Raw genomic sequence first — 27,542 nt, forward strand, 5'->3', positions numbered from 1 at the left:
AGACAAGCACTGGTTCAACTCCCTGCCAGGCCCACCTATTCCTCACTCCACAGAACAGTCCAATGACCTCAACCTCTCACAAAAGAATGGACAGCACCTTCATAACACCAAACCGGCTTCATCTCTTCCACTCACCTATTCCAGTAGAATCTCGCAATGGCCAGTCTTCAAAGCAAAGTCCCTCGCAGATCTCTGCGACATACCAACGTTCTTCATCCGAGCGCTCTCTGGGGACACACGCTCACCCCTATTCACCACTGTCAATGCTTCCTTCATCTGAGCGCTCTCTGGGGACACACGCTTACCCCTAGTCACCACTGTCAATGCTTCCTTCTTCCAAGCGCTCTCTGGGGACACACGCTCACCCCTATTCACCACTGTCAATGCTTCTTTCATCCAAGCGCTCTCTGGGGACACACGCTCACCCCTATTCACCACTGTCAATGCTTCCTTCATCCGAGCGCTCTGGGGACACACGCTCACCCCTATTCACCACTGTCAATGCTTCCTTCATCCGAGCGCTCTGGGGACACACGCTCACCCCTATTCACCACTGTCAATGCTTCCTTCATCCAAGCGCTCTCTGGGGACACACGCTCACCCCTATTCACCACTGTCAATGCTTCCTTCATCCGAGCGCTCTCTGGGGACACACGCTCACCCCTATTCACCACTGTCAATGCTTCCTTCATCCGAGCGCTCTGGAGACACACGCTCACCCCTATTCACCACTGTCAATGCTTCCTTCATCCGAGCGCTCTCTGGGGACACACGCTCACCCCTATTCACCACTGTCAATGCTTCCTTCATCCAAGCGCTCTCTGGGGGGACACACTCACCTCTATTCACCACTGTCAATGCTTCCTTCATCCAAGCGCTCTCTGGGGACACACACTCACCCCTATTCACCACTGTCAATGCTTCCTTCATCCAAGCGCTCTCTGGGGACACACGCTCACCCCTATTCACCACTGTCAATGCTTCCTTCATCCGAGCGCTCTCTGGGGACACACGCTCACCCCTATTCACCACTGTCAATGCTTCCTTCATCCAAGCGCTCTCTGGGGACACACGCTCACCCCTATTCACCACTGTCAATGCTTCCTTCATCCGAGCGCTCTCTGGGGACACACGCTCACCCCTATTCACCACTGTCAATGCTTCCTTCACCCAAGCGCTCTCTGGGGACACACGCTCACCCCTATTCACCACTGTCAATGCTTCCTTCACCCAAGCGCTCTCTGGGGACACACGCTCACCCCTATTCACCACTGTCAATGCTTCCTTCATCCGAGCGCTCTGGAGACACACGCTCACCCCTATTCACCACTGTCAATGCTTCCTTCATCCGAGCGCTCTCTGGGGACACACGCTCACCCCTATTCACCACTGTCAATGCTTCCTTCATCCAAGCGCTCTCTGGGGGGACACACTCACCTCTATTCACCACTGTCAATGCTTCCTTCATCCAAGCGCTCTCTGGGGACACACACTCACCCCTATTCACCACTGTCAATGCTTCCTTCATCCAAGCGCTCTCTGGGGACACACGCTCACCCCTATTCACCACTGTCAATGCTTCCTTCATCCGAGCGCTCTCTGGGGACACACGCTCACCCCTATTCACCACTGTCAATGCTTCCTTCATCCAAGCGCTCTCTGGGGACACACGCTCACCCCTATTCACCACTGTCAATGCTTCCTTCATCCGAGCGCTCTCTGGGGACACACGCTCACCCCTATTCACCACTGTCAATGCTTCCTTCACCCAAGCGCTCTCTGGGGACACACGCTCACCCCTATTCACCACTGTCAATGCTTCCTTCATCCAAGCGCTCTCTGGGGGGGACACACTCACCCCTATTCACCACTGTCAATGCTTCCTTCATCCAAGCGCTCTCTGGGGGGACACACTCACCCCTATTCACCACTGTCAATGCTTCCTTCATCCGAGCGCTCTCTGGGGACACGCGCTCACCCCTATTCACCACTGTCAATGCTTCCTTCATCCAAGCGCTCTCTGGGGACACGTGCTCACCCCTATTCACCACTGTCAATGCTTCCTTCATCCAAGCGCTCTCTGGGGACACACACTCACCCCTATTCACCACTGTCAATGCTTCCTTCATCCGAGCGCTCTCTGGGGACACACGCTCACCCCTATTCACCACTGTCAATGCTTCCTTCATCCGAGCGCTCTCTGGGGACACACGCTCACCCCTATTCACCACTGTCAATGCTTCCTTCATCCAAGCGCTCTCTGGGGACACACGCTCACCCCTATTCACCACTGTCAATGCTTCCTTCATCCGAGCGCTCTCTGGGGACACACGCTCACCCCTATTCACCACTGTCAATGCTTCCTTCATCCAAGCGCTCTCTGGGGACACACGCTCACCCCTATTCACCACTGTCAATGCTTCCTTCATCCGAGCGCTCTCTGGGGACACACGCTCACCCCTAGTCACCACTGTCAATGCTTCCTTCATCCGAGCGCTCTCTGGGGACACACGCTCACCCCTATTCACCAGCTGTTGCTGTGAACAAAGGCCTCATGGAGCCCAACGGGATGTAACCCCCCCCCCCCCCCAACTTGGGCTCCGGGAGGCATTTGTTTTTACAAATTAGAACATTCTGCCCTCTAGGGGCGTAATGTTCTAATAGCTTTAAATCCCTCTGTAGCGGGCTTTACCGGCCATTAAAGGCCCGCTCCTTTGTTAAAGGCCAGAGTCAAAGGTAAGGGATCTTTAACACTGGAGTGGGCCTTTAATGGCTGGTAAAGCCCGCTACAGCAGGCTCTAAGGCTATAGTAGATACTGATGACCTCTCCCACTACCTGCCCATCATTCACCTACCATTCATCGCCAACACTATTGTAAAAGCAGTCTATGTTGAATTCAAGGATCGCTTTAATGTTTGTACCTTATGGCTAGCAGTCTGGCTTCAGATCATGCGGCAGCATGGAAACCACTGACTTACACATCATAAACGATGCCCTTCTGACCACAGATGAAGTGGACCACTGCCTCCTGATGTTACTGCTTGACAGTCAACTATCACATCCTGATGCACACCTTGGAGGCTCGAATGGGATGCACTGGCAAATCCTTCACTGGTTCCCCTCCTACTTTTCCACCCAACACCAGTTTGTTCACATGGGCAGCTTGAAGTCACAAAGACACCCCCCCCCCCATCTGCTGCAGCGTCCCTCGGGCTCCAGACTGTCTCCTGTCACATTCAACCTCTACATGAAGCCCCTGGTGCACTACTCGCCGATATCAGCATTACTATTCACCAACAAGCCGATGATACACCTCTACTTCAAGTCTCTTCTGTTTCAGACATCGAGCGCCTCCAACACTGCCTGCACATCACCCAGACCTGCATGGCCAGCGCCGACCAGACGCTCAACCCAACCAAGACACGATTCCTGTTATTTGCAAGAACAAACAACAAGAAAGGCACAAGCCTGCCTCAATGACATGAACCCTGGGGGCTTCGAATTCCAACTTTCACTGAATTCCAAGTCACTTGGATTCACGCCAGACACCAAACTCGCCCTCAAGCGACACTGCCAAAAACCACGGAGGGCCTAGAACATCCCCGTATCAGTCAGGATCTTCAAAATGGTGCTCCAGTTTTCGAAAGACTTGAAGAACACTACGTAACACATTAACCATCCATAACTCGGGTACCGGTCTTATCACTTGTTGACTTATAGTTAGTCTTTGACCCCGTGCAGCATTCCACCGTCTTTACATAGAATACTATAGAAATACCACATACACACAATTCATATAGGCACATTATTCTAGATAAAGCAAGAGCCAAGAGCTGTGTTGAATCAAGATTGACGCTATTTTCTTCTGCCTTCAAAGAATAGGAGTTAAGAGTCTGTTGAATAAACTGGCTAAAGTGACATGCAGAAACTGAAAAGCGGCAGCATGGACATTAGGAAACAGAGTAGGGCAGAGGACTGAAATTGAAGACTTAATAAATATACAGGGCAAGGTGAACACTGGGTGACAGACAAGGACACGAGGAAACCGCTGGAGACAGAGAAGACAAAGGGAGAGGCAACATGGGCATAAGGATACTAAGGATTACTGGAAGATGAGGTACATGGGAGTATGAACTCTACATTACAACAACCTGAGCCCAATCTGCAGGAAAGGGAAAACTAACTCTCCAGCAGGCCCACAGCACTTTGAGACCATCCAGAGGAGGCAGACGCACAGTCTCCAAACTACCAAAATGGCCTAAAAAGACAATACATCATATAACTCAAGATATTTCCTAAATTGAGGGGGACCCCTAAATACAATTACATTTTGGCACCTGAGGAGGAGCAAGTATGAAAGCTTGGGTTCCAATGAGCAAGATAATTCCTTAATTCCCCATGCCGCAGCCCCATCTTGGATCCAGTTTGTCTGTGAAAAGGATCACACGCAGGGATTTACATAGAGTAAGAGATGACTTGGCTGGTTGCATGCAACTCAAGAACAGAGGCCCACACAGGAAAATGAACTTTACAATTAACTTTTCATCGTCTTTCACGGCACCATGCAGAAACAGACCGACAGACTAAAGAAACATGGTAAAGCAACCAGGGTGAAAGCTCTTTGGCAACTGCTGGCACAGTTTTCCATGGGCTACAATTCACCTCGCTTCTAAACTCATTTCCATTTGCAGCAGTACTGACTGCCAGCAAACGAGGTCTCAGTACTGTGGTGCTCTTCCTGAATTGCTAGTATGAAAAGGCACCTCAGACTTCTAGAAAGGGAAAAAAATTAAACTGGAAGCAAAATAAGTTGACATATTAAAATTGGATGCAACCTTATGTAGGATGTCTTAGGGGCCTCATAGAACACAGACATCTGAGAGAGAAAAGTAAGAGAGTGAATAAGTATATGCGTAAGGCACCTAATTATGGGTGGTATGATCTCTGGGCGCTGGCTGGACAAAGCAAGTCTTTTCCCAATTCTCCTGATGAAGTATAAACATGAGTTTTCACTCCATGTAGCCGGTAGAGCAGCTTCTACTTGCACTTACACACACCTCTGCATGGAGTCTTCTTGCAAGGGCTAAAGATTTTTTTAATTTTTTTAAAAAGACTGACGCAGTGAAGGATGCTTTGGCAAAGAGTACCGGTGCTTATTGCCAAAGTAATCTGGTCCTGGTTGATACTATCTCGCTCTCTCTAGATACGGGCACCCCAATTATGCTGGTGCTGTTGGATCTGTCGGCAGCATTTGATACTGTTTCCCGTTCCATCCTAATCCACAGGCTTCACGAGGCTGGGCTGCATGGCAAGGCACTACATTGGCTCAGCGACTTCCTTATTAATCAAACGCAACGAGTCTGCTTGGCTTCCTTCAAGTAACGGCTGATGCGATTGAACAAGGGAGTGCCCCAGGGCTTATGCCTGAGCCCTACTCTCTTTAATATCTACGTAGCGCCACTTCCCCAGATCGTGAGAGCCTGCGGTGTGGAGATCGTGTCGTATACGGATGACACCAAACGGCCCCAATCCAGACAAAGTGAAAAGCAAATTTGCTAATAGCATGAAGGAAGTCGCAGGTTGGATGACTAGCAACTATCTCCAATTAAACAACGACAAGACCGAGATCATGCTTTTTGGAAAAGCGACCGAGCTCTGGTCTGCCGACGGGTAGCCTTCTGAACTTGGCCTTGCCCCTTCACCAAAGCAGAGAGAGAAAATCTTGGAGTGAGGTTAGATAAATCACTTTCCATGAAAGACCGAGTTAATATAATACCACCTGCAGCACCTGCTTTGCCACTATGAAGCTCCTACAAAAGGCCCTCCCTTAGCTTCCCGACAGCGCTAGGAAAACTCTTGTCCAGGCTCTGATCAGCTGCCTGGACGATGGGCGATACCCTGCTGTCCAAGTTGCAAGTGGTCCAGAACGCTGCCGCTTGGCTAATCTGCAATCTCCCTTCCCGCTCGCCCTCCTTCCCTATACTTCTAAAGCTTAATTGGCTGACAATTAGAAAATGCGCCATCTTCAAACTTTGTTGTCTGACACATGAGGCACCTCACAGATCCCGCCCAGCATACCTGTCCACTCAATTGAAACCCTATCTGCCCCCCAGATACCTTAGGTCCTCGGATGAGTCATTTCTGGCTTTCCCTCGCATACAGACCTCAAAACAGGGGGGCAGATTGTTCTCCTACACTGCCCCCCATCACTGGAATAAACTCCACCTTAGTCTCCACTGTTGCTCAGACTTTACCTCCTTCAAGAAGGGGCTGACGACTTGGTTATTTTAGAAATCTCCCCCTCTCTAAGCAATTCAGTGACGAGATACTCCTCCTGGAGTGATTTGTGCACTATATTAAATGTTTTTGTCATATCATATCGGTGTCAGAGCGGACATATACCCTAAAACAGTGAATCCTGGAGGATACCTCTGCATAGGGGCTGTAATCTGCATTTCAGGCAGGCTGTGGCACAACAAAGAGGAAGTGAGGGCATACCTCTTGCCACAAGCAGTGGAACACAAACAGGGGCGGAGTAGAAGTGCCCATAGGTTTAGTGTGCGGCCAGAGTATGATTCACGAGGGGAAGAGACACTTAGAGAAGTTGAGAGATTCCCCGGTAGTGGTCCTCTAACAGACTATGAACTTTGTAGACGAGCAAACTGCATGTCTGGGCACAATTCTGATGAGCACGGACTCCAGTCCAGCCCTTTCATAAATAACTTGAGTGGGACACAGAGACCCAACATCAGACACAACATGAAGACTGTCTCACGCAATACAACCCTTCACCGGCTTTCAGAACAAACAACTCTTCTCTCTCTGGTACTACCCTAACAAACAGTGAACGCTTGTCTCTGTAACATCCACCATATTAAATGCTATCAGCATAGTCATGTCTCACCAAGCCCTGCCACCTTCATAATTTCATGAGCTGTAAAAGCAACCAGACCTCATCCAAAAATCAAAGGCAGCATTGAGCACCACTCCAGGATCTGCATTTGTGATGGGCGTCGAAGCCCCAGGGTATCTTGTTGACCAGCATTTCACAGCAAATCTGGAGCTAGCACCTGGCACAGCAGTTAGATGGGGGACAAGGCAGCCACACCTCCATGGAAGCAGTTACAGACCTGTAGCAAGTTGAGGTTCTTTCCCAGCAGATCCAGTTCTTGCTCGATGCCTACCGGGAACAGCTGGGAGCCCTGGATCCCCTGCACTCTGGGGCAGGCATCGGGCCCCGAAAGCTTCTCATCTGGCTGCTGGAGAGAAATGGGATAGTGCTGATAAAAGCCGTGTGTTAGAAGGGAGAGTCCTTTCTAGTGGATGCTGCTCACCATGGACTAACCCCAAACAGCCGCTGTGCCATGCGGGATATTTCTGAGATTCACAAGCGGCATCTCCTGTGAAACTATGTGGGTGAATCTATCAAGTATCCCAGGTCCCAGAACCCAGAGCCCATCAGGAGTTAACAGAACTGGGGACAGTATGAGGGTGTTCACAGTAGAACATGAATAGAGACCACCACCAAGGCTGAATGCAGTGTGTCATGCATAGGGACACGCTTGGCTGTGTTGTAATGCGCACAGCGACATTTATGATTCCATGCATGCTTGCACAGGGACACACACTGTACCTCAAACACAGTGACAGTGCTAGAAAGTTAATTGCGTACATGACCTTACAGAGTGGCACACATACTCACACAGCCCACCACAAAGCTTGGTGTAGTGACTAGCAAGCTCACAGATTAAAACACACACAGACCAAGTAATTTGTAACACCACATACCTTGTAGCACATGCAGCCCAGCTGATAGTGCAGACAGTCCCACAAGGAATAACCCACACAGTCCCACAGTACAGCATACACAGTGCCTGTACCTTGAACTAGACCGACTTACAAATGAACTGTAGATGAGAGCTCCTTCTCCGGGGCAAGTGTCTGTGGGGGTGCAGGTGTACTGTGCTACGCACCAGTGGCAGCTCCAAGGGCTGCTGACACAACTGCGACACCTAGCGAGAAAATACACAGGCGGGGTGAGAAGGTTATTGAGCGGGCTTCCAAACTTTTACTTGGTTCACACTATATAAATACCACATACATGTGCAGATACATACTGTAAGGAAAATCCTCTTTTTGTATGGTCACCAGAAAGTCTTGGACTGAATGCACTGGTTTTTCGACTCAGCGTGCACTGAGTCCTCCTAACCAGACCTCCGGGCCAGCTTTACAACCTTGTATAAAATATGTGTTGAATTGGCTACCTCCAACTGGCATAAGCTTACATACTCATGAGTCCCTAGTATATGATATCAGGGGTACCCAGGCCATGTGAGTGCCCACCCAGGACTGCAGCACTGATAGCGCCATCCCGAGTACAACAAAGTACAACTTGGCTCCGAGCCTGCCACTGCAGCGTGGAAGCTCCGTTTTAGACGACTTTTTCGACTTTTCCATCTAATCCAATGGCTAAGCCCCCACTTCCCTTAACAATATATAGAAGTCTTCCCTAAGGAGGGCCTATTGAGCCCTAAGGCAGAGAGCTGTAGATCATTAAGTAGGACGTGTATTGTAATAGGTCTTACCCGTAAAAACCCCAAATCGTCGTTTTTACTGTGGCACATGCAGAGTTACGGGCTGACAATTCAGCGCTGCTAACTTCTGAGTGGGACTACTAAAGTTGGTACTTCAAAGTATCAAATTAATCGTGACATTAAACCCCACTTAATACCCAAGCCAAATTTAATGTCACTTTTAAGGTACAGCAACGTATAGAAAGTTGCCACTCTGTTGCCCAGTTTATCCGGTGGCCATTCGCAGATGCTTGCCACCAGACCGCCTTCTGCCCTCCAGGGAGTAGCATGAATGACTCCCCAGCACAGGAACAATAGAAGTCTACCACAGAGGGAGGAGTTACCTCATCATCGCAGGAAACCACAGTGTGTTGACCCAAAAAGCGAGTTTCAAAGGAAAAGCCACCTTTGATGGGCAAAGGGCAACCACACTCCAAAGGGGCTGCCCCTTTGTTCAGATAGTTGGGCTGGCGGCGGGAATAGATAGAGGAAAACGGTTGCCAAACGTTTTTTCCCATGGGTCTGTAGCCCACAGGTAGCCACATCTCTAGGGTGGGCTACCAAGCTCAACACCAAGAGAAGGTTTCAGACATTTTGGGAGTGGGTAGAATAGTGCAATCTGGGATAGCTAGTTGCCACACATAGCCGGAAGTCAAAACAAGGCAAGAGAGACCCAGTTAGCCCACTAATTAGTGACCGCATCATCTCCCCAGGGTACTTTCTGGGCATAAATATGGCACACCAAGCACACTGAACCTCTGATAACACCTGGACTGGAGACAGAACCGAAAAAGGACTACCCTTCTGACCCCTGTACCTAGCAAGAGAGGCTGTACCAACCCCTGGACTGAAGCTGGTGCTCCTTGGGCTGGTAAAGACTGTGCCTGGGGTGCCCGGCTCATGAGAAAGTTGCTCAAGGGCCCCAGACAGAAAGGGTGAACTTCAAGAGTCAGTCTACTGACTCCCTGTTCGGGGACCATGGCCATCAAAGCTGAAGTAGCCCATTCTGGCTAGTCAGTAGCCATTTCCACTGATTCGCCACGGACTGCCAACATGCAGTCAAGGCCACCCCATACCTATCAAAATTTGCACCAGTGTCTGCCAGACCTGGGAGAGTCCGAGTGCAGATTGGCACCCAAAGAAAGACATTAGCCTGTGCCAAATGGAATAGTTGGGCCTGCTGTGACCAGAGAGTGGTAGCCCAGTCACCGCTGAACTTCTCCTGGCTGGAAGAGGACTTCGAGGGACAACGACTCCTGTGGCCAAAGTCACCCTACCTCAACCGTGGACCGAGGAATAATCCCGGTTGACCACACAGCACCCAGAGCATCTTTCAGCATCAGGACCACTACATTGAAGTCTATGTCGTCCATCATAAAATATAGAACTAGACTTGAGACTGCTTTAGCTACCAGGTAACTGTTCAAATAGTCCTTACGGCCCCCCTGAATTTCTCCCTGTCAGAATTTGTTGCCCAATTTGGGCCGGAATAATCAAATACAACTCATTAAAACTTTTCAAAAGTTTACAAACTTTACGGTTACCAGTGCTTGTTTGTGGTTGGGACTAAAAGGCCGAGATAAGTTTTATTTTAAAATCTATATCTCCGGAACCCTCTGGTGGATTTTACTCACCTTGGTGTCTAATAATTTAGGGAAATATCAATTTGTTTCAATTGGTGGCAGATTGCTTTCGTTTTGTGTAGCTTTCTTATTTTCTAGTTTGGTGCTTGTTTGTGGTTGGGACTAAAAGGCCGAGATAAGTTTTATTTTAAAATCTATATCTCCGGAACCCTCTGGTGGATTTTACTCACCTTGGTGTCTAATAATTTAGGGAAATATCAATTTGTTTCAATTGGTGGCAGATTGCTTTCGTTTTGTGTAGCTTTCTTATTTTCTAGTTTGGTGAATATAAATGCTTTGCACTAGTTCCTATGTGTAAGGCTTGCTGCTCGAAGCCACAGCTACCCAGGGTTGAGCTAGAGGTTTTACAAATGAGACGGACAGGACCAGAGGTGGTTTCGTGATTGTATTACACTGAGGTCACACAATAACACCATACACCACAATTCTCTTACACACAATTACAAGAGACACCAACAAACATCTTATCCCGGCGCATCTCTTAAACTATAGGAGGTCAGTATAAAAGAAACATTACTCATGTTTTTCTTTTTTTACTAGATCTCTGTTGCCTACACTTACTACACCTTTGCACAGAGTGCAGCAGCTTAGGGTAGCTGAAATCACCCAAAGATCTGGCTATTTTGCATAAGCAACGGGACACAGTGTCTAGAACCATGAACACAGCCAGTAACTGTACGGACAGCCATCTTGAGATGGCATCCAAAATGGCTACATCAACATTTGTGCCTGCCTTACAAGCGGAAGCCAGAAAGTTACCAAGACACCACAAATTAACCAGCAAGTCCACACAACCAACGGCACACACTGTGGGTGTTTGACCTCTTCAAAGCATGCAGAGGGTCTGGTGTGCCGCGGTGCACAGGTTTTACATCTTTGCTTACTTCGATGGTTTCTACGGTGCCGCATGCTGCCTTCTGTCATTTAGCAGCATTTTTGTGGAACGGGAAATGAGAGATTGAATCCATGGGGACGTGGGTTATTGTCATGCTCGTGAGGGTAGGGAAGTAGTGTTCTGTGGTGTCAGACCCTATTCAGGAGGCCACGGGGCAAGCAGCAGTCACTGGGCCACAACCGTGGGGGTCGAGGCCTTTTACTCCTTCTGTCTTGAGGCCTCCTCTATGATGGGTCTGTAAACTGGGCCAAGTTCAGTCCTTACCGCACGTTCCTTTCAGTAACCGCGAGGGTTGACCTTTCACAGGCTTCTCAGGGAGGGTTAGTGTAGGGGTTACTCGGGCTCAAGAATCAATACCGCCCCCTGCAGTTCAGTAAGATGAATGTCCAGCCCAGGGCCTCTCTTTGTAGAAAAGACCAGCACTTTATTGCATCGAAAACACAGAATTCCACTACTCAATCAATAGTGCACAGATACCCAGTTCTGGGGGGGGGGGGCAAGTCTATGCGCACGAGACACATCTGCCTACTAGTCTTCCACCTGCCCCTCGTGTCCGCCCCCCTGTTTCTGGGCTTCCAGCCGCCACCCTCGGGTTCAGTGTTCGCGGTAGATGGGCGAGTGCGGCTCATACTCCCCCGAACACGTTTTGATCTAGTGCTAGTGGTCAGCCTCTCGGGTCTAGGCCCTTTCAGACCCTCACCAGGTTCGAAGTAGCAGCAGCATGGAGCTGTGTTAATCCCGCCCATGGCAGAAGGATCTCACTGGCAAGAGGCGCCTCCTGGCGGCACGCAACAGTCTTCCCACGAGCTACGCAGGGTTGAGGTAGGACCAGAGATTTCTGACTGGGACCCTCTTTCAGGCAGCGGTATTCCAGTGGTACCCGATTCAAGATGAGGCTCCCCTTAACACTCCGTTGAGTACTCGCCACTTCCTCTTGAGCACTACAGCCACCTGCTAAGGGAGAGGAATCTTCTGCGAGGCGGACACCAGGTGTTACCTTCGGCACACAGTGCCTTGAGGCGATGACAGAGTCTTCACGAGGCGCCCCCAGGGCACCTCTCGGGTCACTTCATCTTCCGGACTGGCTCCAACCAAACAACACAGGTGGCAGCGCTATGATCATGCAGTCCACTTATGGGCACATGGGCTACCAGAAGGTGCTTATCTCAGCTTCAGTCGGGCCGACCACCCCGGTGCACCGCTCCAGCTTCCTGGCGGCTGCAACAGGCATAAACGAGGACGGTCGCAATGCCGGATCCAGCAGTACTGCGAGCTCTTCAGTGCGCCTGCTTAGGGAGTCTGTCAGTCAGACCCTAGCCACGGTCAATTACAGCAAACCATTCCACAATCTGGCCCTCCTGCAGAGTTGGTGCTTCCATCCCTCACTCACAAGCAGGTCATCTGGGCACCTAGGACAGTCCAGTAATTCACCCTTTGGATTGGACTCCAGCGATATGCGCTCACCTCTGGGGAGTTAGACGAGTGCGCAACACCGACCCTTGGCTGCACAGTACTCCATAGGTACTCCACGGAGTAACCCCTCCCTTTGGATTGGACTACAGCGATATGCTCTCACCTCTGGGGAGTTGGAGGAGTGCGCAACACCGACCCTTGGCTGCACAGTACTCCATAGGTACTCCACGGAGTAACCCCTCCCTTTGGATTGGACTACAGCGATATGCTCTCACCTCCGGGGAGTTAGACGAGTGCGCAACACCGACCCTTGGCTGCACAGTACTCCATAGGTACTCCACAGAGTAACCCCTCCCTTTGGATTGGACTACAGCGATATGCTCTCACCTCTGGGGAGTTAGACGAGTGCGCAACACCGACCCTTGGCTGCGCAGTACTCCATAGGTACTCCACGGAGTAACCCCTCCCTTTGGATTGGACTACAGCGATATGCGCTCACCTCCGGGGAGTTAGACGAGTGCGCAACACTGACCCTTGGCTGCACAGTACTCCATAGGTACTCCACAGAGTAACCCCTCCCTTTGGATTGGACTACAGCGATATGCTCTCACCTCTGGGGAGTTAGACGAGTGCGCAACACCGACCCTTGGCTGCGCAGTACTCCATAGGTACTCCACGGAGTAACCCCTCCCTTTGGATTGGACTACAGCGATATGCGCTCACCTCCGGGGAGTTAGACGAGTGCGCAACACTGACCCTTGGCTGCACAGTACTCCATAGGTACTCCACAGAGTAACCCCTCCCTTTGGATTGGACTACAGCGATATGCTCTCACCTCTGGGGAGTTAGACGAGTGCGCAACACCGACCCTTGGCTGCACAGTACTCCATAGGTACTCCACAGAGTAACCCCTCCCTTTGGATTGGACTACAGCGATATGCTCTCACCTCTGGGGAGTTAGACGAGTGCACAACACTGACCCTTGGCTGCACAGTACTCCATAGGTACTCCACAGAGTAACCCCTTCCTTTGGATTGGACTACAGCGATATGCTCTCACCTCTGGGGAGTTAGACGAGTGCGCAACACTGACCCTTGGCTGCACAGTACTCCATAGGTACTCCACGGAGTAACCCCTCCCTTTGGATTGGACCACAGCGATATGCGCTCACCTCTGGGGAGTTAGACGAGTGCGCAACACCGACCCGTGGCTGCACAGTACTCCATAGGTACTCCACGGAGTAACCCCTCCCTTTGGATTGGACTCCAGCGATATGCGCTCACCTCTGGGGAGTTAGACGAGTGCGCAACACCGACCCTTGGCTGCACAGTACTCCATAGGTACTCCACGGAGTAACCCCTCCCTTTGGATTGGACTACAGCGATATGCTCTCACCTCTGGGGAGTTGGAGGAGTGCGCAACACCGACCCTTGGCTGCACAGTACTCCATAGGTACTCCACGGAGTAACCCCTCCCTTTGGATTGGACTCCAGCGATATGCGCTCACCTCTGGGGAGTTAGACGAGTGCGCAACACCGACCCTTGGCTGCACAGTACTCCATAGGTACTCCACGGAGTAACCCCTCCCTTTGGATTGGACTCCAGCGATATGCTCTCACCTCTGGGGAGTTAGACGAGTGCGCAACACTGACCCTTGGCTGCACAGTACTCCATAGGTACTCCACGGAGTAACCCCTCCCTTTGGATTGGACTCCAGCGATATGCTCTCACCTCTGGGGAGTTAGACGAGTGCGCAACACTGACCCTTGGCTGCACAGTACTCCATAGGTACTCCACGGAGTAACCCCTCCCTTTGGATTGGACTCCAGCGATATGCTCTCACCTCCGGGGAGTTAGACGAGTGCGCAACACCGACCCTTGGCTGCACAGTACTCCATAGGTACTCCACGGAGTAACCCCTCCCTTTGGATTGGACTACAGCGATATGCGCTCACCTCTGGGGAGTTAGACGAGTGCGCAACACCGACCCTTGGCTGCACAGTACTCCATAGGTACTCCACAGAGTAACCCCTCCCTTTGGATTGGACTACAGCGATATGCTCTCACCTCTGGGGAGTTAGACGAGTGCGCAACACCGACCCTTGGCTGCACAGTACTCCATAGGTACTCCACGGAGTAACCCCTCCCTTTGGATTGGACTACAGCGATATGCTCTCACCTCTGGGGAGTTGGACGAGTGCGCAACACCGACCCTTGGCTGCACAGTACTCCATAGGTACTCCACAGAGTAACCCCTCCCTTTGGATTGGACTCCAGCGATATGCTCTCACCTCTGGGGAGTTAGACGAGTGCACAACACCGACCCTTGGCTGCACAGTACTCCATAGGTACTCCACGGAGTAACCCCTCCCTTTGGATTGGACTACAGCGATATGCGCTCACCTCTGGGGAGTTAGACGAGTGCGCAACACCGACCCTTGGCTGCACAGTACTCCATAGGTACTCCACAGAGTAACCCCCTCCCTTTGGATTGGACTACAGCGATATGCGCTCACCTCTGGGGAGTTAGACGAGTGCGCAACACTGACCCTTGGCTGCACAGTACTCCATAGGTACTCCACAGAGTAACCCCCTCCCTTTGGATTGGACTACAGCGATATGCGCTCACCTCTGGGGAGTTAGACGAGTGCGCAACACCAACCCTTGGCTGCACAGTACTCCATAGGTACTCCACGGAGTAACCCCTCCCTTTGGATTGGACTCCAGCGATATGCTCTCAACTCCGGGGAGTTAGACGAGTGCGCAACACCAACCCTTGGCTGCACAGTAGTCCACAAGTACTCCACGGAGTAACCCCTCCAAATAAACAACAGTGAGTCTTGAATTCACAGGTTTGTGTTTGTTTCACAGATGGAGGATGTGTATTCCAGGTCTGCTTCCTTGGAACCGGTTTGTGTCGGTTCCCCTTTCATGTCTCCTGGTCAGGCCACCTGCCAGGCCTGACCTCTGTCTGCAAGGATACTCTGCCCAGCAGGACAGACAGTTTCCAATAGCAGCGCCCACCACAGAAGTACAAAGAGATGACGGCAGGCTTCACCCAGTCTTTTACGGCTTCTCCTCGCAGAGATCCGGAAGAGCGACATAAATCTGTGGCCCTCTAAAGGTCTCCTCCCCTAACAGATACTGCAGGCCTCACCCCACACTGCCTGCCATATAACTAATGGCAAGAACAGGGTGATGGATGAAATGCTTGAATTAATCCCAGCCACTGGCAAACGCTCTGGTCCACATCTCGGGCCATCATTTTCCTCCCACCATGCCACCTTCGTTTGGACCCAGCCATATGTAAATTAGTTTTGATCTTGCTCCAATAGAAACAGCCGAGGCTGCTATTTCTGGCCAGGTCCTCCCTGAATTGGCGCATTAGTAACCCAAGACTGTGGTTTTCATCAGCAGTGGTATCGCTTGGTTTCAGTAGCACAGTAAACATGGGATCCACATCTGGGCATACCCGCCGCACTTAGGACGGCAACTGCAACAACATTCATTTTGATGCCTGGAACACTCAAATTAATTTCAACCCTTGACAGTCGCTCAGGGCCTCATCCCGGTCCATCGTTTTTCACCCACCATGCCACCTCCGTTTGAACACAGCCAAATGCAAATTAACTCGCTCCTGCTCCAATAGGTACAGTCGAGCTTGAACTCTAGTTGGCGGGAGGAAGACCAGCTGCTCATTGCGCATGGTCTGTTAGTCAGCACTTCACCTGCCCATAGTTCAGATAAAAGCTTCCTTGAAAGAATTAGAATTCTTCCGAATAGTTGCAGCTGGGCTCTCAGCGACCTCCGGAGGATGTCCCATACCCGCGGAACATATACATCATGGCTGGGCCCACATGGCTTGCTTATCAGTATTGGTCTTGGTGGCTGGTAGGGCACACGGTTCAATGTGTTGTTGTGGTTTGGGTGCAGTAAGGTGCCAAGCGAGTGCAGCTTGATGTTTCCATAGTTTGTTTTGAAAGAAGGGGTCCTAAGGCTGCGGGAGTTTTAAGATCCTCTGGGTTTGCTCCTTTGCAAAATATTTGGAAGCTTTCCATTGGCTACTTGAATGGTGCAGTCAGCATAGAGTTTCCTTCAAATCCTGGTCAATGCTCCGCCGCGTTCTCTATTGTGGATTTGCCATAGATATTGCTGAGTTGATCCTTCCAGTGCACCGAGTTTCAGACTGGCAGGATCCCTTCTGCAACACTTGCTGTTCGCTTTGGGGCCTCATTTTGGCCTTCCTATTCCTATTCTGAGGAGTGTGATCACGTCCAGCGTCTTTGCGATGCTCAGGCCGAGCCTCGCCATACTCTAGTTTGTGTTCTTCTAGTCTTCACAGTAATGGGATGGACCAGTTGTGGAAGGGGTTTCTTGTTAGGTTGTTCCTCTGTCTCACTGCCATGCTTTTCCACTGCACTTCATTGCATGTGAGGGTTCCAGGTCATCTCCAATTGCCAGAATATGATCACCAAATAATTGACCCACGTGTATTCTTCGGTTTGATGATTTAATATAGTGTGCAACATGCAAGCCCGGACCCTGACTTCTTGAAGGTGTTGGTAGAAACCTGTTCTCTATGTTCACCCACATGCTACGGCTGCCATCTATAGGTTTTATAGGAAGACCATTTTAAAAAGCACTGTCAGGTCCAGGAACCTCACAAAGGAGCTCTCATAGGATGGTGTGAGGTACACCAGTGTTGTTACAATGAGCGACCATGCATGAACCTGGCAAGAATGGGCAAGAACCAGGATATATGGCTGTTGATTAGTAACTACTCCAGTCATCAAGGCTCATCTCCAATTTCTCTATTTTTTATAAAACATGTTGTACCCCAGAGGGAGCAGCTTATCGGGATACTGAGAAAGTGCTCTCTGAACCGGATTTGTCAATCCCAAAGGCCAGCATCGGGGCTGAACAATCAGGTCGCTGGTGTCCATGGCTTGTTGGGTGACCGAGTGTTGATCAGCCCACTCTCGAGGACGATGTTACTACACATCTGTTCTGCAGCTCTCTTAAGACTGGTTTTGTGTTTGCCAGGTTCTGATTTTTGAGTTTAAATCTATGAGCAAAATCAACTTGAACTTTGGGCTTCACAGAGGAGTATTTTTTGTATGTTCTAAGATGTGCTGTCATGTCCTGCTGTTCCATAGATGTTGTTTTTTCCAATCGTGCACCCTCACTAAGATTGTATGGTACAAAATGCACTTAAAAAATTATCTCAAATGTTTTCTTTTTTTGTGTCCATTTGGCAGAGTTACCATAATGCATTATTTTTTTTCCAACTCCTTTCCATCCCCTGTAATGGTAAGATCCTCAAAACCGGAGTAGCGGTCATGCTCACAAAGTCAAGTGGTGTGGAGGTGTTGTTTCTGTCTAGGTTACAGATTGTTGTTTTGGGCCACGTATTGTGCAGAGTCTTAAGTGACCCATTTTTACCATATCTGGATGGTGGTAACCGTTTGTGGCTTGAAGTCCTCACCATGGTTTGGAGTCTAAATAGGCGGCGGTGATACGGTGTTAAATTGTTCACCTTGACTCAGGCATTCTTCGTCCCACAGCCTGCATTTTTAATGTGTTTATTTTCCTGTTCATAGCAGACTTGTGGCTCTGTGGTCTTACCTACTGCGCGAGACACTTGTTAATGGTGTCGGTCTAGAGGACTGGGCTCCTACGTGGTTTTCGGTGTTTATTTTCTGCCTTGCCCCCTCAGTGCCCACGTCTTCTGGTAGATGCCAGTTGGGTGGGTCTTGGCAAAGACTGTTGCCTGGTTCTCTACAGTTTACTGCTTCTGTCCTTTATAGTTTAGTAAAGAGCCCTTTCAAATTCTTCAAATTACAGGCACTCGCCTTCAGGTCCATTGTGCCGTAGCCTTACGATTTCACTGTGTATACTTTGCCGCTGGGTGTTTTTTTCTGCTAGATATAATCTATGTTCCCTTTGTACATGTTCCCTTTGTTGTAAAGCATTCTTCAAATAGGTGTATCCACATCTGGTATGGAGTGTGAAATAGCATGCCGGTCTGAGTAACCTCTGTTTTGAAGCTTTCTTATGAGTAATTGAAGATGGTTCTGCGCTGGCGATCACGGATGCCATGATTGTTTGGGCCGAGCGCTCGCGCGTTAGCTGATGAAACTGCTATCAAGATCAAATTTCAGTACGAAGGTCTTGTCCAAATCCTTTTAATAACACCGGATACTGTTCTATATTGTTGTGTTTACTTGATGATTCCACTGTGGCACGACAGAGGAGCAACCAAGTGCAGCAAGGAGCAACCCACAGGGACGAGCGTTAAGCAACTACCCATGGTACTTACTCTTGGAGTTCAGGTGCGACAGAGGCAAACACATTGGAACGTGCAATATACAAAGGGATGATCTAAGTTGGTTATCCGGTGGAGGAACCTATCTCAGAATATTCTTGGATGGGTTCACAGAAGAACCACAGAGGAGTGACACATGGGACTAGTCGCTCCAACCACCTATGCCACCATTGGAGTGTTCAACCCAGAAGAGTCAATGGAGCAACCCATAAGAGTGAGCAATATACAACCAGCAATGCCACAGTCGTGAAGCAAAGTGGTGCTAGCACAAGCCATCAGTGTGTGCGAAGAGAAGGAGCCAAGAGAGAAGGCGTCCGTGTTTGATTCTGTGGACAGCATGGTTACAGGTTAGAAGAGGAGGGTACAGGCCTGGTCCATGAAAAGCTGAAGGACAGTTGTGAAAAAGGCAGGGGGCGCCTATCCTGGTTCAGAGGGTGAAGGCACCACAGAAACATTCTCTTCACACCCGTGCTGGATGTCCTAGGAAGAGAGACTGAGTAATGAGGGAGGAGGAAGTAGGCAGGCAGCACAACGAGACAAACTACAACAGACATGGCACCTTGTAGCTCGGCTGGGCAGAAAAGGGAGGGGAAAGATCATGGATTCCAGGAGGTGGGATAGGATGGTGGAGGAAGGTGGACACCATCCCAGTCACCAAGTCCAGAACCTGATGGCATTAAAGAGCAAGCATTAGCAAAGCAAATAGGTTTTGCCTTTGGACCTAATAATTTTGTCAAAGAAGCATTGTACATCCCCCCCCCCCCCCCAAAAAAAAAGGTGCGACGACGCAGCCGTGTTATTTCGGATACTTGTGCCAGCATGATCGCCTACACACCACCACACATGCAGCTCCCTAAGATATGACCTGGCACAATGTTTTTTTATTTACAGATGTGAGGTGGTGGACGATACTTGGATCAGTAAATAAATAAATGAAATTTGACTTTTGAAAGGTCGAGTAGCGCAGCAGCAAACGGCAGCTAACAGGCCCTCCAAAAAGAACTGGAAGATTACAAGATTTAAATCAAAAGAGTGGAAAGAGGCTATGCCCAGTGGGAGGGACAAACACAAGGAGGAGGCAAGCCATTGGATAAGAATCAAGCAAATAAAAAAATTCATCCAGGATTTGTAAAGTGCAGCAAATCCCCCATGAGGGTTTCAAGGTGCTGAATTGTAGGCAAGGGAAGATTAAGTGATTTGCCTTGAATCACAGGATGTGGACAGACTCGAACCTGGCACCCAGCGGCTCCCAAGTCAGCAGCTCAGGGCGTTATGCCGAAGCCAACCAATGGTAAGCAATCGGCAGGCTTGAAGACCATTTTAAGTTTTTGTTTTGGTCCATTAGAGTCTTTCATCTACAGACCACAAAGTTGTCAGGTAGGTGAGACCTAAAAACTGCATGGCAGCCCACCTACACTATTAAAAAGAAAGGCCACCCTGGCACGAAAAGTTACATGATCAACCCAATAGTTTGTTAGTCAAATTACAATACACAGGATTGTGTGAAGCTGCAGATCAAAGAGACATGTTTAGGCTGAGTAATCTGACTCAACTGTGCAAGAACAGCACTCTAAGGGGAATCCTTCGGTGACAGGTTAGGCAATCACCCGTCTGCTGGATTCACAAAGACACGTCCAGATAGCCCTTGCGTTGAGGCTAGAGAGTCACAAACCTTTGCTAATGGGACCGATATACGACACCAATTATCAATGCTTTGCTCCTCTACGTGTGAGCTCAACAGTTACTCAGACCAGTACAGAGAGCTCCTTCTGTGCACATGGAATATATATATTTTTTACAGTCTTCAGATGGTTGCACTTTTATTCTCATGCATACACACCAGCTTCTGTGCAGGAAATGTCCTGGCCTCAAGACTCCGGTGTTTAATACACACACCAAAGTGTGCCTTAGTACCAAGAGAGTTGGGGTCTGTGAAATCAATCAGCTGGTCTGCATGAGGACTGAGCACTTCCACATGTACAGTGTGCAAAGAGATGCAAAAAACACAACTAGCAACACTAACATTTCACTCTTTCAAAACCACTGCTCTACACCTCAAAGAGATTCTCAACCAGCTCTTGTGAGGAGATGCCGGGTGAGTTTGTAGAACAGGACTGCTGGGGTATGGCAAAGCCAGGGGTTTAAGGTAGCTAGATAAGCACCAAAGACAACTCAAAACAACAGTAACCAACTCTGTGGATCCCCAAACCCCAGGTATGAGTGGGACTCAGAGCCCCCTACACTCACTGAGACGACACAGCGAGCGCCATCACAGCGGCACAGTCGTAGAAGGCAAAGTCTGTGGAAGCAACGATGACCTCTCCGAACATCACTGCCAAGGGTACGATGACGTGGTCTAAAGATGAAAAACAGGTGTTAAAGCAAGTACACACCCAGGCATAGTTTACCCCTTGTACTTTAGAGCTTCACTGCAGGGCATGCCCAACAGGGAAATCTACCCTCTGTTCATATCGAAAAATAAAGAAAACCTCAGGCAGTCCGGTCTTTCCTCTCTGTACCACTGCATTGAACAGAAAACATCCCGAGGCATTCCAGCTGTTCTCATATGACACAGGGTTGAATCCAGAAGAAATCCGTTCATTTTTATTCATTGTTTATCACTGTATCACCGCCCAGGGTACACAGAAGCCATCCCAAGACATTTATATCCCTCCACTGCATTAATGTATGGAAGAAAGGACGCCCCAGACGTCGCTATCCTTCTGTCTCACTGGATAGAACAAAGGACGCCCCAGACGTCGCTATCCTTCTGTCTCACTGCATAGAACAAAGGACGCCCCAGACGTCGCAATCCTCCTGTCTCACTGCATTACTGTATATAACAAAGGACGCCCCAGACGTCGCTATCCTTCTGTTTAACTGCATAGAACAAAGGACGCCCCAGACGTCGCTATCCTTCTGTCTCACTGCATAGAACAAAGGACGCCCCAGACTTCGCTATCCTCCTATCTCACTGCATAGAACAAAGGACGCCCCAGACTGCCATCCTTCTGTCTCACTGCATTACTGTATATAAGAAAGGACGCCCCAGACTTTGCTATCCTTCTGTCTCACTGCATAGAACAAAGGACGCCCCAGACTTTGCTATCCTTCTGTCTCACTGCATAGAACAAAGGACGCCCCAGACGTCGCTATCCTTCTGTCTCACTGCATAGAACAAAGGACGCCCCAGACGTCGCTATCCTTCTGTCTCACTGCATAGAACAAAGGACGCCCCAGACGTCGCTATCCTTCTGTCTCACTGCATAGAACAAAGGACGCCCCAGACTTCGCTATCCTTCTGTCTCACTGCATAGAACAAAGGACGCCCCAGACGTCGCTATCCTTCTGTCTCACTGCATAGAACAAAGGACGCCCCAGACTTCGCTATCCTTCTGTCTCACTGCATAGAACAAAGGACGCCCCAGACTTCGCTATCCTTCTGTATCACTGCATAGAACAAAGGACGCCCCAGACTTCGCTATTCTCCTGTCTCACTGCATAGAACAAAGGACGCCCCAGACTTCGCTATTCTCCTGTCTCACTGCATTACTGTATATAACAAAGGACGCCCCAGACTGCCATCCTTCTGTCTCACTGCATTACTGTATATAACAAAGGACGCCCCAGACGTCGCTATCCTTCTGTCTCACTGCATAGAACAAAGGACGCCCCAGACTTCGCTATCCTTCTGTCTCACTGCATAGAACAAAGGACGCCCCAGACTTCGCTATCCTTCTGTATCACTGCATAGAACAAAGGACGCCCCAGACTTCGCTATCCTCCTGTCTCACTGCATTACTGTATATAACAAAGGACGCCCCAGACGTCGCTATCCTTCTGTTTAACTGCATAGAACAAAGGACGCCCCAGACGTCGCTATCCTTCTGTCTCACTGCATAGAACAAAGGACGCCCCAGACTTCGCTATCCTCCTATCTCACTGCATAGAACAAAGGACGCCCCAGACTTCGCTATCCTCCTATCTCACTGCATAGAACAAAGGACGCCCCAGACTGCCATCCTTCTGTCTCACTGCATTACTGTATATAAGAAAGGACGCCCCAGACTTTGCTATCCTTCTGTCTCACTGCATAGAACAAAGGACGCCCCAGACTTTGCTATCCTTCTGTCTCACTGCATAGAACAAAGGACGCCCCAGACGTCGCTATCCTTCTGTCTCACTGCATAGAACAAAGGACGCCCCAGACGTCGCTATCCTTCTGTCTCACTGCATAGAACAAAGGACGCCCCAGACGTCGCTATCCTTCTGTCTCACTGCATAGAACAAAGGACGCCCCAGACTTCGCTATCCTTCTGTCTCACTGCATAGAACAAAGGACGCCCCAGACGTCGCTATCCTTCTGTCTCACTGCATAGAACAAAGGACGCCCCAGACTTCGCTATCCTTCTGTCTCACTGCATAGAACAAAGGACGCCCCAGACTTCGCTATCCTTCTGTATCACTGCATAGAACAAAGGACGCCCCAGACTTCGCTATTCTCCTGTCTCACTGCATAGAACAAAGGACGCCCCAGACTTCGCTATTCTCCTGTCTCACTGCATTACTGTATATAACAAAGGACGCCCCAGACTGCCATCCTTCTGTCTCACTGCATTACTGTATATAACAAAGGACGCCCCAGACGTCGCTATCCTTCTGTCTCACTGCATAGAACAAAGGACGCCCCAGACTTCGCTATCCTTCTGTCTCACTGCACAGAACAAAGGACGCCCCAGACTTCGCTATCCTTCTGTATCACTGCATAGAACAAAGGACGCCCCAGACTTCGCTATCCTCCTGTCTCACTGCATTACTGTATATAACAAAGGACGCCCCAGACTGCCATCCTTCTGTCTCACTGCATTACTGTATATAACAAAGGACGCCCCAGACTTCGCTATCCTTCTGTCTCACTGCATAGAACAAAGGACGCCCCAGACGTCGCTATCCTTCTGTTTCACTGTATTACTGTATAGAACAAAGACCCCCGGACATCGCTGTACTTGTGACTCACTGCATTAATCATTCTAATAACATTAGCACCCTCCAGCAGTGCTGTGTCAATACTGTACGACCCCTGGCTGTCTGAGCTTCCCCCAGCAGTGCTGTATCAGTGATACAAGACCCCCAGCTGTCTGAGCTTCCTCCAGCGATGCTGTGACAGTGACACAAGACCCCGGCTGTCTGAACTTCCTTCGATAGCGCCGCTGGGGCTGCAGCAGCGTTATCTTTTCCCAGCAGTTCCCTCTGTGTGGTAAAAGCTTACAGTGAGAGCTTCCCACTGCAGTGTCCTGTCAGAACAGTACTTTATCTCCCTTTTTTCTCACCCATGCCCGGCTGGGTTGGCGGTATCTGCTCCGGCGGGGGTGCTTCACAGGAGATTTCAGGACCCAGGACCTCGGCTGGACTCTTGTATTCGCCAAAGGAGCAGACGAAGCCGGAGCCCTCATCCAGGGCAGGAAGACCTGGAACTGTTAGGTGGACTGGAGTCTGAAGGGCAGAGAGCACAAATAGGTTGGTAAAGAGAATCCTTCTCAGCATCCCAGCATCCCCTCGCCCCTGCCCTAAGAGCCTCCATTGGTCTTCATGAAAGGCTGCTTGAGACAACAGGAGAGGTGAGGTGGACTGGACGACTCCGGAAATACTGGAGAACTCTCTGGCCAGTCTGGGGTACGTTAAAGGCTGGCAGGGTGGGAGCAAAGACTGTCAGGTCAGGCTTGCAGACCAGCACCACTCTAAGGGTGTTAGGACTGGGGCAGAGTCAGTCATGTGTTAGCTTCATGAAAGACATGCAACTGGCCATGCTCCAGACCTCATAGTCTTAGAGCTGCAGCAGAATATAGGGAAATCGCAAGACAGAAGCGCCGGGGAGACACGAATGAGCAGGATCCTGTACCTGGGTGTGCTGAGTGAGGCTCAGGTTGGCCGGGCGAACTTCCTGCACCACCAGGCACTGCTCACCCTCTTGGTAACTCCAGAGCCAGCGGTCCCCGGCCCCTTCAGTCTGGCACTCGGCCTTCTCTGTGCACCTGTCAGAGAAAGGGAGGAACAATCGAGTGAATGAGGAACTTCTATCCCTCCCTTCCAACCCCCAAGCCAAAAGGATAAGTGGGGGCATCCCCCCCACTCCAGTGAGGGCAGTACCCCTTTAAGGCACGTCATGAGGCTCGAAGGCGTGCCGAGGATACACACTTATTTTACCCTTTCAAAGCCCTCTCACCATACCTCCAGCGACCGATGTCAGTGTGCCCCTCAGCTGGGTGTCGTTGGATGCCACTCCAGTCGCTCAGGCTACATTGGCATTAGATGGATCTTACGCTTTCTGAACTCTAGTACACCTGTCCCTCTACCATTTCCCATCGACTGCCCTTCAGATGGCCATCAGTGGCCCCATCTACCAGAAACCAACGAGTCCAACCATTGAGCTAAAGTCCTTCATCGCGACGGCTTCTGCAGCAGCTCAGGATCAAGTACTGAACATCAGCCCACTGCACCCTTCCTTCCAGTGCAGGCAGCTGAAGCATGCACTCTCCTGTTAATAAACCCCCTTCAGTCCACTGCACCCTTCCTTCCAGTGCAGGCAGCTGAAGCATGCACTCTCCTGTTAATAAACCCCCTTCAGCCCACTGCACCCTTCCTTCCAGTGCAGGCAGCTGAAGCATGCACTCTCCTGTTAATAAACCCCCTTCAGTCCACTGCACCCTTCCTTCCAGTGCAGGCAGCTGAAGCATGCACTCTCCTGTTAATAAACCCCCTTCAGCCCACTGCACCCTTCCTTCCAGTGCAGGCAGCTGAAGCATTCACTCTCCTGTTAATAAACCCCCTTCAGCCCACTGTACCCTTCCTTCCAGTGCAGGCAGCTGAAGCATGCACTCTCCTGTTAATAAACCCCCTTCAGCCCACTGTACCCTTCCTTCCAGTGCAGGCAGCTGAAGCATGCACTCTCCTGTTAATACACCCCCCTTCAGCCCACTGCACCCTTCCTTCCAGTGCAGGCAGCTGAAGCATTCACTCTCCTGTTAATACACCCCCCTTCAGCCCACTGCACCCTTCCTTCCAGTGCAGGCAGCTGAAGCATTCACTCTCCTGTTAATAAACCCCCTTCAGCCCACTGCACCCTTCCTTCCAGTGCAGGCAGCTCAAGCATTCACTCTCCTGTTAATAAACCCCCTTCAGCCCACTGCACCCTTCCTTCCAGTGCAGGCAGCTGAAGCATTCACTCTCCTGTTAATACACCCCCCTTCAGCCCACTGCACCCTTCCTTCCAGTGCAGGCAGCTGAAGCATTCACTCTCCTGTTAATAAACCCCCCTTCAGCCCACTGCACCATTCCTTCCAGTGCAGGCAGTTGAAGCATTCACTCTCCGGTTAATAAACCCCCTTCAGCCCACTGCACCCTTCCTTCCAGTGCAGGCAGCTGAAGCATTCACTCTCCTGTTAATACACCCCCCTTCAGCCCACTGTACCCTTCCTTCCAGTGCAGGCAGCTCAAGCATTCACTCTCCTGTTAATAAACCCCCTTCAGCCCACTGCACCCTTCCTTCCAGTGCAGGCAGCTGAAGCATTCACTCTCCTGTTAATAAACCCCCTTCAGCCCACTGCACCCTTCCTTCCAGTGCAGGCAGCTGAAGCATTCACTCTCCTGTTAATAAACCCCCTTCATCCCACTGCACCCTTCCTTCCAGTGCAGGCAGCTGAAGCATTCACTCTCCTGTTAATAAACCCCCTTCAGCCCACTGCACCCTTCCTTCCAGTGCAGGCAGCTGAAGCATTCACTCTCCTGTTAATAAACTCCCCTTCAGCCCACTGCACCCTTCCTTCCAGTGCAGGCAGCTGAAGCATTCACTCTCCTGTTAATAAACCCCCCTTCAGCCCACTGCACCCTTCCTTCCAGTGCAGGCAGCTGAAGCATTCACTCTCCTGTTAATAAACCCCCCTTCAGCCCACTGCACCCTTCCTTCCAGTGCAGGCAGCTGAAGCATTCACTCTCCTGTTAATAAACTCCCTTCAGCCCACTGCACCCTTCCTTCCAGTGCAGGCAGCTGAAGCATTCACTCTCCTGTTAATAAACCCCCTTCAGCCCACTGCACCCTTCCTTCCAGTGCAGGCAGCTGAAGCATTCACTCTCCTGTTAATAAACCCCCTTCAGTCCACTGCACCCTTCCTTCCAGTGCAGGCAGCTGAAGCATTCACTCTCCTGTTAATAAACTCCCCTTCATTCCACTGCACCCTTCCTTCCAGTGCAGGGAGTTGAAGCATTCACTCTCCTGTTAATAAACCCTTCAGCCCACTGCACCCTTCCTTCCAGTGCAGGCAGCTGAAGCATTCACTCTCCTGTTAATAAACCCCCCCTTCAGCCCACTGCACCCTTCCTTCCACTGCAGGCAGCTGAAGCATTCACTCTCCTGTTAATAAACTCCCTTCAGCCCACTGCACCCTTCCTTCCAGTGCAGGCAGCTGAAGCATTCACTCTCCTGGTAATAAACCCCCTTCATCCCACTGCACCCTTCCTTCCAGTGCAGGCAGCTGAAGCATTCACTCTCCTGTTAATAAACCCTTCAGCCCACTGCACCCTTCCTTCCAGTGCAGGCAGCTGAAGCATTCACTCTCCTGTTAATAAACCCCCTTCAGCCCACTGCACCCTTCCTTCCAGTGCAGGCAGCTCAAGCATTCACTCTCCTGTTAATAAA

The 27,542-nt window shown here is 50.3% G+C and overlaps 1 protein-coding gene across 7 annotated transcripts in view; it reads right to left on the reverse strand.

Moving 5' to 3' along the window:
- The window catches only part of PLXNB3 (plexin B3), a 394,300-nt gene that overhangs the window by 86,419 nt on the left and 280,339 nt on the right, over positions 1 to 27,542 (reverse strand). For all 7 annotated transcript variants that reach the window (XM_085629786.1, XM_085629789.1, XM_085629790.1 and 4 more), the window contains 5 exons: positions 24,750 to 24,882; positions 24,181 to 24,343; positions 21,098 to 21,206; positions 7,902 to 8,013; positions 7,132 to 7,260 (listed from right to left, as the gene is read on the reverse strand). In XM_085629786.1, coding sequence (XP_085485912.1) covers positions 7,132 to 7,260; positions 7,902 to 8,013; positions 21,098 to 21,206; positions 24,181 to 24,343; positions 24,750 to 24,882 — 646 coding nt within the window. The remainder of the gene's footprint in view (positions 1 to 7,131; positions 7,261 to 7,901; positions 8,014 to 21,097; positions 21,207 to 24,180; positions 24,344 to 24,749; positions 24,883 to 27,542) is intronic.

Source organism: Triturus cristatus, chromosome 10 (assembly GCF_964204655.1).
Source record: "Triturus cristatus chromosome 10, aTriCri1.1, whole genome shotgun sequence".
NCBI lineage: Eukaryota > Metazoa > Chordata > Amphibia > Caudata > Salamandridae > Triturus > Triturus cristatus.